Raw genomic sequence first — 11285 nt, forward strand, 5'->3', positions numbered from 1 at the left:
AGAATAAGCGAATAAATTTTCTAAATATAGATGCCATTCCCAAGAGCGAGCAGCGAGCGTTTTTCAGGAAAGCGATCGATAATTATTTTCAGATAGAATGATTCGATAAAATATTAGATTAAAGTTGCATGTTTCGAAAAGTCTATTTCTAATTCGTACTTCTTCGCCACGTTAGAAAAATGCCGTTTCATACAAAACTGAGAAGATAATTCCACTTCATTTGACTATTACGAAAGAACGAGGAAAAAATGGAAAACATGGTATGTATTAGATCGATTAATTCGATTGATGAAGAATTAAGATTGCCTCGCTGTATTTTAAGACAGAATTCATCTACAAAGAAAGAAGAGAGCAGAGATTTAAGGAATATCACGATGTAATTCCTTAATCCGTTGTCTTTTTATAAATCGTACAAGTGAATCGTCTCTAATTTTCGCATAACCGCTGGGATTAAAAGTTTCTAAAGATAGACAGAGATTAAAACGAAGCTCTTTCTCGTTTCTGTTACAGCAATCCAAGAGCGTCACGGAACATGGCAGAGAAACAAAGACGCGACAATCTTAATACGAATATCTCTGCGATGGCAACGCTTGTACCTACCGTCGCCGAGAGTCCAAGGAAAATGGACAAGATATCCATCCTGAGGTTGGCAGCAGCCTTCCTCAGAATGCGATACAGTAAGTCGATGTAGTAATGTAGCAAGAATAGATTGAAATACGAATGTGTTTATTCGTATTCTCCGAACATATAAACGCTAATAATTTCTCATCTAATCGATTCATACGTATTGATTTGCGTACGTTTTCAGCGGTCGGTCGTGGTACAGTTGACTTCCTCCCTCGAGAGCTTGGCGAGCTGGACCTGGAAAAATATATCGTCGATGTGAGTACTCGTAAATCGATTCAGTCCTGTTATCGTTACACACCTTTTGAACACGTTAAAATCGTTTTTGTTAACCGTAACAGAACTTGATCGAAAGCGGGGGGTTCTTCATAGTCATCACGACAACCGGGAAGATAGTTTACGTCAGCCGGCAGGTTCAGGAACACCTTGGCCATACCCAGGTAAATCTTCTTTTACTCACGTTCCTGCTATTTTATAAGCGAACATATCCAGACGATTGGATCTGGAAATGTAATCGTTCGTTGAGTGACATTCGATCATAGATTCAATCGCTATTAAATAAAATAAATAAAATTTGGACGAAATAAAAAATTAAATCCGTAAGTAAATGTTATAACGTGATTCTAACATCTAGCGAGATCGTAATGCTGACTATATGGAATTCTAAATTCGATCGATCGTCGAATTTAAGCGACGTTAGTTCAAGTGTATTTACGAGAGAAGATCCTCGAACCGTGAATTCGAAAACTTTTGAAATTTTGGGAATATGTAGAGAATATACAGGTACCTAGTACTCAATCTTCTTCTTTACTGTTCAAATTGGATTCATTATAATATTCATGAATTTTCTACCGAATGATAGTCCTATTCAAAAGAAGTATCTTTCGCTAGAAAATCCTTTTCCTGTCCCTTATTGTTGGCGAGTTATAACGCAAGATCGGAAAGTAAGTTCTTCAGAGGTGGATTTCACCCCCTTAAAGTAAAGTTAGGTAGCAAAAAAGATTGCATAATACATACCTCTATATCCTCTAAGTATCTCCAAAATTTCATAATCTTTTGACTTGCGGCTCGAGTATCTTCGCTCTTTAGATGGAGTAAAAATTATGTGCGTTCGAATAAACCTGGTTTCAACTCCAATAAATGTCAAGGTTGTACAACGACATATAACAGTTCTAACAAAATCGTAAAATTTTCTATATTCTGAATAAATTTCTTTGTCCTATGTTTTAAGATCGAGGTTTTTAAAATAAGAATTAAATAGAAGAATACAATGGATCCTTCGTCTATGACTTTATACCTGTTCTTCATCTTGCCTCTATCTTTTTTAGCCTTGCCGGTACCATAACGCTGTTTCTCACGAAAAGTTTCCTCCCTCTAAAGTCCCTAGATAATCTGTTCATCGTTCTCTCTAAAACTTTCCTTCTCCTCGCTATCCTCTCAAACTTCATTCCCGGCTCTCATCGCACGCTATCCACCCTTAAAACCACACTCAGCCCATTCACAAACACACATATACACCGGCACGCAACTTCTTATCCCGTAACGAAACAAACGCGAACCTACACGATTTAAGTCACATTCGTTCACATAGGTTCACATTTTACTTTATCCGGCAACCCTATCTGCCGAATATGTCTCTTCTTATAAATTCAGAAATGAGAATCCCAAACTCTTGAAATGTCATTAGGCGGGAGTCTATGCCACAAAGATTTTTACATTATTACGCAACATATTTTATACAAACGTGAAATAATATTTGATATTTACACGTTTCGTGTTTTCATTCAAACATTTTTTAACGTAAAAGCGTGTTCCTTATATATAGTTCGTAACGTTAGAATCTAGAGCATGATTCATAAATTAACGAGATATTAACATCGTCGTTTGAAAAAGAAACAATTTGTATATTAAAAAAAAAAAAAAATGGATTTTTCTATTTTCGTTAACCCACTGGGGAAAATTTGTTAAGAAGTTGGAGAAGCAGCTTTTTTACAACTAAATGGGTCGAGTTAGCCTTTCGGTGACTTAATAATACAAAAGCATTTACTACCTTACGAAACTTCCCTTTGTACGACTGCGGTTCTCTGCGATGCATTAATAAAAGGCACCGAACCAATTGCAGTTACGGTGAAACGTAGCTCGTGCCAAGGGTCCGGAATTATCGATCAAATGAGCATAACCAGGCCGCCATGGTAACTGACGTGCACCCGCAGTACCTTTTCAACGCGTTATGTCCTTCTGAAAATTCTATATAAACGGACGATTTCACCTGTCAGAGATCACTGTACACATGGATTAACGAGTTTTTCACATTTAATCTTCTACCGGTATGTCGTTGATCAATTCTGACGAATATAATATATGTACATATTTTCTTCCTAAGTTCCTCATCTTACTATCAGAGACTTCTCATCAGCTACCTTTGATATTCTCCCAATACAAGACCGGTCAAACGTTGCTGATTATTTACTTATTGCATATTTATTAAGAATCTGAGTAGCGCCACAACAGGGTTACCAATGATTAATAAAATCATTCTTAACATTATTTAATCTCAACGTAATCTCCGAATTTTTACCTCTAATTTTAGCTTTAATTTTACCTACCTAAAAGAAGAAATTCTTGACATCTTAGATCACGATAATCAGACTATAAATGATGTAAATGATTTCATGGGAAGGCATCGTCAAGCAATATTAGATACGTGATATTTCAATTTTAAAACGAACGATTAAAAGCATAAAAAAAGAATTGCTATACTTTTTTATACGAACATAAGGAACAACTAATCAGTGTTATTTTTAACTATGCGAATGCTATAACGAGGCTGCAGCATGTAGCGAATGGCGTGTTTGCGTAACGAAGAGAAACATCGATGAAAACGAAACATTATCTGCTACTTTGGTCTATTCGTTATACCGGTTTGTCCCGTGTTCCTGTATTTTCGGCCTTTTTCCTTTCTTTCTTTCTTTTCATTCTCTTTTTTTTTTATCCTTCTTAATCATTCATTCGTCATTCTTATGGGAAGTAACCAGTTAGCTACGCGATTCGTGCTCGCTTTTCAATCGAATTGTTTACTGCACGTGTTCGGATCCGGATTATTTCGAACAAAATCCGCCGGATTTAGATGAATACAAATACCGTGGCGTGTGTGATTTCAAAAGACAAAAAATAAAAAAAGTGAAAGAGGAATTGAAACGAAATGGGAAAAAATGTTGTCATGTGGAATATTTCGCCGTATAACAGAAAAAAAAAAGAAACGTCGCATGCAACGACAAGGAGGAAGGAAGCGAAAGAAGGGAAGAATTGCATTGTAGGAGAGAAGTTTTACGTGGCACGTGTTCCACGCTTTCCTCCGACATAGGAGGTTGAAACAGTAAAAAAATTACTCGATCTGAACGGCAAGCGCAGTTAGTTATTTTACAAAAAAATCACTCGGAGGTCGATAAGCTTTTTTTTCCTTTTTTCTTCTCGTAACAACTCGATAGCCTGTCGATGGACATTTCGTTCCTATTTCAAAGCGACGTTTCGAACAGAAAAAGAGAAAAAAAAGAGGGAACAAGAATCATAGTAATAAGATACATCAGAGATTTCCCAATATTTTTGCTACGATTTTTTCATAAAATAGAGGAAACGTTATTTAAACTTTATAATTCGCTGGACGCTAATTGTCGTGCATTTTTTGATGATGAATCTTCTTTGGCAAAATAATAATTTCTTTACATTTGTTTCTGCCTTTTCGTTTTATTTGTATCGTTAAACGTTCTTGAAGCTAATGTTGCACAACTTACTTGTTGACTTCGCTTCGTTATTAACTTCATGACCGGTGTCCTCTAAGTGAAGGAACATGGAGCAATAACGAATAAAGTTTCCTCTGGAACTTTACATTATGGTATCCCGATAATTACGAAAACTGCGATTGAGAATATTTTTAATATGGAACATCTCGGTTTCCAATCTCATCTGTTCTATCTTCGATGTACAATCGCATGGTTAAAAGGTAAACGCATTCGCTACGTACGTTTCGAACGATACGAATTTATATTTGCATACGATTGTACAATGTGTATAAATTAAAATAAATTTTACTACATTGATGATATAATCCTAATTATCATTAAAAGAAAATAGTCCAAGATTTTTTCGAGTTATATACTTAACGACGATAAGAACAAGCCCGACAGTAACTTAAGTATGGAAAAATGCACAGGCTATATACTTAAGTTAAGTAACAAAAATATACAGAATTTCCAAAGCAGAGAGCTAGTTACGGCGTGAAAGAAACCACGGTTTTTTAGGTTCCGTCTCATTAATCTCGCTCGTAAGAATATAAATTTACATAAACGTCTGTAACGCTACGCGTTGCATACAAAACCGATCTTTGTACATTTTTTGAAAAAGGCGATATAGAAATAGATCTTGAGCGAAAATTATCCGTACGAGCACACGGCGCAGTAATAAAAATCCAATCAGCGGTGAACGTGTTAGACTCAGCTCGGACGACTCGTCCCTTTTATCAAGCGTCTTCGTGCTTCATAGTCGTCCGAGCATACTACAAATGCCAAAGGGAGAAGCTGCAACAAGTAGCACCAGGCGAAAGAAAGCAAAAAGCAAGCCACCATGGACGACGAAGCTTTTGCAGCTTCGACGAGGAAGCAAACGACGAAGACCAAACTCTGAACAGAGTCTGGCACCGTGAAAGGCAAAAAGTTCCTGTTCTATCGATCCACGTGGTTCTGTAATAGAGGAACCTTCACGGCGTTCCAGATTCGAGCATAATGATAATTCGACGCTCGAGCGTAACGAACCTGGTGTTCGGCCGAGTTCCGACTTCGAAAGCGTAAGGATACCAGAAGATGGTTGAAAGGAAGAAGAGGGCTAGAGCCAAAGGTGAAGAATGAAGGGAGATGGAAGAGGCAGAGACACGAGAGACCAAGAGGAAAGAAGAAAACGAGAAAGAAGAGGATCGAGAGAGAAAGGAAGAAAGATGGTGGAGGTGGGGCGAAGAGTTGTTTGCGCGGGATCCTCCGGGTTTTTGAAGAAGATAGTCACAATCAGCCGGTATTGTTCTCAAGGAGAAACTCCCCGCGGTGAAAACGAGCCCCGTCGCCGACGTGGTGCACCGCGTTGGCCACGATTAAATCGCAACTCCGCCATCGAGATGCAGGAGGAGACCGAGCAGGAACGCGTGGACGTGTAGCCAGTTTCAACGAAAGCGTTCGTGGAATTCGACGGAATCGGGATTCGAGCGGAGAAAAGCTACAAAAGTTCCAATAATAGCGATTGGAGTTGGATCTGAAGCAAGTCGATTGGTTTCGTTTGATCGTAGGTGATCTCAAGTTTGATAGATAGATTTGAGCTAGGTATAGTCACTTGAGTACAAGGTATTTCATTTTTATTTCTATTCTATATTTCAGACGATATTCTATCGATATTCTATTGGCGGTCAAAATGCAGTGTTAAATACGGAATAGAAAGTAAAATCTTGAATTAAGTAATTCCTGCAGACAGTGCAAGTAACCTGAGGTCCGATAATTTTTAAAGGAAAGTCGTTTCTTCTGAAGTGATAAAAATACACAACATTTGCAAAGTATACGATGTAATAATTGCGAAGGAAGAAGGTGTACAAAGAACTTGAATTTTCTAGAATTTCAGCTTTCAAACAATCAGAGCAATGTACTCTCGTTTACGTAAAACCAAGCGATGAGATGAATAAAGAATACTCGTGCGATCAATTTTTTTAAACTAACTTTTCCCACAGTTTGTTTATTTTATTAAATAGTTTTAGTTCAGAAAATGAAATCAAGCAAATAATTCTGCTTAATTGTAATTATTACATAACTCAAGATGTTCCATACTCCTAATCCTTCTGTATCAATCTGTATCAAAGTATTAAACATTGATGTCTCCATCAAATTACAAGAGAAAGGGATCAATCGATGAACACTTTAAAACATATACATATGGTATTGCAGGCGGATCTTTTAGGACATTCGCTGTACACCTTCATCCATCCCAAGGATCACGAGGAATTAACGAAAAACCTCACCCCAGATGAGATGCAGGGATTGGTGTCTTCGTCTACGCCGCATATCACCGATGGGGTGAACGATAATTCCAATTCGTCGGAAGATTCGACAACACCGAAGAACGATAGGAAACAATTCAGAGAGCAGAGACGTGGCTTTGAACTTAGAATGCTGCATCATACTGCATCGAGGCGCGAGCACACGCGATACGAATGGTTCGAGATCTCAGGAATGCTCAGGCTGGCGGATGCTTGCAAAAATTCCGATTCGAACCCCAATCGAACGAAACATCGAGGTAAAGACGCGTACCGAAGCTCATTGAGATATCGTAACAGTATTCATAATCGTTAAAATCGAGGCTTATGGGTGTAAGTTGTGTTCTTTTGGCGAAAATGTCTCGATATTTTGCAAACATCGTGACTAATTTCATAGGATGTCGAATAAGACAGAGACATTAATGTACTCTGGCATTCATAAATCGCGAGTCACTTTGCACGTTCAAGATAGATGTATGTGAAAACGTTGTAATCACAAAACGTAGTGAGTACTTAGCATAATTTAGTTCTCTTTATAGTACGCGTGTTTGTTAAGAGAGATTTTACACTGATCCGTTTCACTATGCTTTATTTTTTACATTAGCAGATGTTTCATCACTCACGGATAGGATGCTTATGGTGATTTGCTATTAATAATTAATTGCACATAACAGACGAGACAAGATGTTTGCATGGCCATTTTTCAATATTTACGACTAAATGTCGACCCTTAATAACAAGCTTGTATATTACCTAAAATATTAAACTTAAAATCTTCTTCCAGAAGACACGACTTATACACCTGAAAATATAATTCTTATACTTTTATACTACTATGAAAGTTTCGAATCCCGGGCATAACAGTATTATTCAGTTTTAGTCTACGCTATATAACAATAATGTAATTTTTGTCATTACAATTTATTCATATTCTATTCGATAAATTGTACCCATTCGTACACGAAGCAAATGGTCCATGGATCTTGATCGATTCGAGACAGAGACGTGTAGAATTTCTTCCAATTCGGATTCAATGGGACGATGTTCTACTTTTATCACGACACGTCGGGACCGGTAACGTTGGTTTTGAAACGGGTATCGCAAATATTTATCCTAGCCATGTATTTAAATTTAGACCGTCGCCTTCGTCGGCAAAAGGTGTAGGCGTAGAGTCGCAGATCCGTTCAACTGTGTAGATTCTCTGCTTTTAATCTCGTGAATTTACAGATTAGAACACGCATAAATACATGCAGATGCGTCTTATATTTGAATACTATTCGTTGCTTTCCAATTGTTACCTCACGTTTTTCAATGATACCATACGAACAGAATTATATGGAAATCTCGAAGAAAACATCTATTGCGCATTTTAGCGAAAGTTGAATTAACAGCAAAGTATGAGACTTTGTTGATCGTTTTAATAAACACAAGTAGCAGATACTTTCAGTCAGAAGGCGATGTAATGTTGACCAGAAGAAACGTATTAGACTTTTGAAACTAGCGGAGCAGTGTAGCTTAGAAAATACTTGTTTCCAAAATGTATTAAATCGCGCTTTAGTCGCTGGACTATTCGATTCCATGCAATTTGTATTAAACGGAAGATACCGCTAAGGATTCTAATCTTCTTTTACAGAAATCACATCAACCAGCAACGATATCGTTTTCGTGGGTGTAGCGAGATTGTTAATGAGGCGTCCCATTACCAAAATATCGATCATAGACGCGAATAAGGACGAGTATATCACTCGACATTTGGTAGACGGCCGGATCATTTACTGCGATCACAGGATATCGGTAGTGGCTGGTTACTTATCAGAGGAGGTGTCGGGTATGAGCGCCTTCGGTTTCATGCACATGGACGATCGTATCTGGGCGATGGTTGCGCTTCGTCAAAGTGAGTAGAAAAGCTTGCACTTTTTGCAGTCCTGCATTTTTCTTCTCATTCTCTCCAGTAATTATTTTACGTTGTAATTGTACGAATAATGAATATAATAATTTATAGTGTACGATCGCGCGGAGACTTGCGGATCATCCTGCTACAGACTAACTTCGAAAACGGGCGAGTCCATTTATTTACGCACCCATGGATATCTAGAAGTTGATAAGGATTCGCAAATCGCAGTGTCTTTCGTATGCATAAACACACTAGTATCGTAAGTATCGCGGTATATCTCTGGGATGACGCGAATTTTTCTTTTCTTAAATTTGTTACAAACAAATTTATGGTATGGCTATTACGATAGGGAGGAAGAAGGTATCAAGCTAATGAATCAAATGAAGAAGAGATTTTCCGCTACGATTTCTGAGACTATGAGAGCAATGATTCAGAATGGCGACGATGCATCGATCGACTTGGTAATTTACTTTATAAATTTATGCGTAATAAATGGTATAAGGTTTTAAGACAGAAATGGAAGAATATCATTGAATTAAAATAATTATTAGAAAATTATTAGAAATATTTAATTATACTTGCAGGGCTCAGATTCGCAACATTCGAGAAGTAGTGTGGAGGATCCCTCGCAACTAGAGGATGCAATTACGTATCTAGTTAGCGATTTATCGTCGCCTCTTCCGGAGGATCGCCTCACAGCATCGCTTATACCAAACGAACAATACGTAAAGGCTGCGATGATTTCGCAACATTTACCGCCAGCTGCTGCTCAAGCTCGGAAACTGGGCATTAAAAACATTAATCATTATTTGATGGTACAAGGCAAAGGAAATCGGAATCAAAAACAAGAGTCAAAAGCAAATAATAATAAACACGATTCCAAAGAGAGGCAAGACAAATCAAAGCCACCTGAAGAAAAAATAACGCTACGTGAAGTAACAAAACAGCACAATCTTCATGATAATTCACAAGACAACCAGAGTTCACCACAAATGAACAGCATAATCACAACAAAAGAGTCGACTGTAGAAACATATATAAGTACCCAACGAGAGTCTGGAATGTCTCATCTTGAGGCCTCTCAGAATGTGAATATTTTGAGTCCTACTGCAGCTGTTAAAGTCTCTACAAATGTTTCAAATTCGCATAATCTATGTAAAATTAAAGTTGAACGTAACATAGATACATCGACCGTGGATTCATACATAAGTGCTCAACGAGATTCTGGGATATCTCATTTCGAGGTCTCTCAGAATGTGGATATTTTGAGTCCTACTGCAGCTATCAAGAACCCCAAAAATGTTTCAAGTTCGCATAATCTATGTAAAATTAAAGTTGAACGTAACATAGATACATCGACCGTGGATTCATACATAAGTGCTCAACGAGATTCTGGGATATCTCATTTCGAGGTCTCTCAGAATGTGGATATTTTGAGTCCTACTGCAGCTATTAAGAACCCCAAAAATGTTTCAAGTTCGCATAATCTATGTAAAATTAAAGTTGAACATAACATAGATGCTTATACGCATCAACAGAAACCTGTGATGGATTATGTTGAAAATAATGTCGATAACAATATTACATCTGACTCGAAGAATCTTCCACTGAAGAGGATATATAGCGACGAAGATACTAATACAAGTTGCAGTAAAAAAAGACACAGTAACGTCCCTTACGCGTCATCTGACTCAAGTGACGATCAACAGAACGTTTCATGCAAGTCTTTTATTGACCAGGAATTTTCAGAACTTTCATCGGATTTCAATCAGTACAACAATATAAACCCTCAGTCGATAAATGTTGCGGAATCTCCGAATTCAATTTTAAACGACGTCGTTGTCGATTATCAACAGGTGGATTCTAGCGTACCTTTTATATCCCCACATTTGGATGACGAATTTAACCGCCTTCAGGATCTGAAGGACGATCCGTTGCTGAATCCAGGCCTGGGCACAAATCCAGGTACCGAACTGAGTAAAGTAACGCTGCATTCATCTACAAACAAAGTAAACAAACAAATTATGTATATTGCAAACAGTGGGTGATACTTTTTTCCATTTATATTTCAATCGTATTTTGTTCAAAATATGAAAAGCTTTCTGATAAAATTCTATAATTTTAAAATGTCAAAAATATGTACACTTAAATGTCCAAATCTTTCTCTTATATCTATCTCTTTTGTGGTTTTTTTTTTGTTTACGTTGGGTTTCAATAAATGATAATTTAAAATCTTTTCCAGATATTATAATGAAAATAATTGATGATTTAAGATATGTACCGATTCTTGAAAGTAAGTATATATATACTTATTTGTTATACAATATAAATACGTATCCAGATGAATTTTTCAAATTAATTTATTTTTTAATATTTCAGATCCCTTCAATGAAACGCAAGTACAACAACTACCTGATAACAATGTAAGTGTAGATTGTTAAAAATGTTTGATATAGTATTACAGAATATATATCGATTACTATTAATTTTATAATAGATTATCAATAAAGAGATAAAAAGGAAACATCTTCAACTTATGAATAGCATAGCATTACAAGAATCAGAGCTCAATAATATAGAAAGAGACCTGAAAAATCCAGTTTTACGAGCAAAAAGGGAAAGTTTAACACCACAAATGGGGTCCATACAGGTATGGATAAAAGAACAATTTCTAATTATAATCTTCTTAATGCATTTTATTTT

The 11285-nt window shown here is 36.9% G+C and overlaps 1 protein-coding gene and 1 long non-coding RNA gene across 7 annotated transcripts in view; both read left to right on the plus strand.

The window, feature by feature from the left end:
• LOC126914074 (hypoxia-inducible factor 1-alpha-like) overlaps positions 1–11285 on the plus strand; it is a 92864-nt gene that overhangs the window by 76804 nt on the left and 4775 nt on the right. For 5 of the 6 annotated variants that reach the window (XM_050717564.1, XM_050717572.1, XM_050717555.1 and 2 more), the window contains 11 exons: positions 511–677; positions 809–882; positions 966–1064; positions 6600–6948; positions 8322–8582; positions 8691–8841; positions 8932–9043; positions 9167–10547; positions 10825–10875; positions 10962–11005; positions 11080–11232. In XM_050717564.1, the coding sequence (XP_050573521.1) occupies positions 511–677; positions 809–882; positions 966–1064; positions 6600–6948; positions 8322–8582; positions 8691–8841; positions 8932–9043; positions 9167–10547; positions 10825–10875; positions 10962–11005; positions 11080–11232 (2842 nt within the window). Of the gene's footprint in view, positions 1–510; positions 678–808; positions 883–965; positions 1065–6599; positions 6949–8321; positions 8583–8690; positions 8842–8931; positions 9044–9166; positions 10592–10824; positions 10876–10961; positions 11006–11079; positions 11233–11285 lie in introns of those variants that run through there. The other variant, XR_007709554.1, reaches the window with a different exon arrangement.
• On the plus strand, positions 1071–6101 carry LOC126914324 (uncharacterized). The gene is made up of 2 exons (XR_007709631.1): positions 1071–5949; positions 6042–6101. It is a non-coding gene; the product is annotated as an uncharacterized LOC126914324 (long non-coding RNA).

This window comes from Bombus affinis, chromosome 1, assembly GCF_024516045.1.
Source record: "Bombus affinis isolate iyBomAffi1 chromosome 1, iyBomAffi1.2, whole genome shotgun sequence".
Taxonomy (NCBI): Eukaryota; Metazoa; Arthropoda; class Insecta; order Hymenoptera; family Apidae; genus Bombus; species Bombus affinis.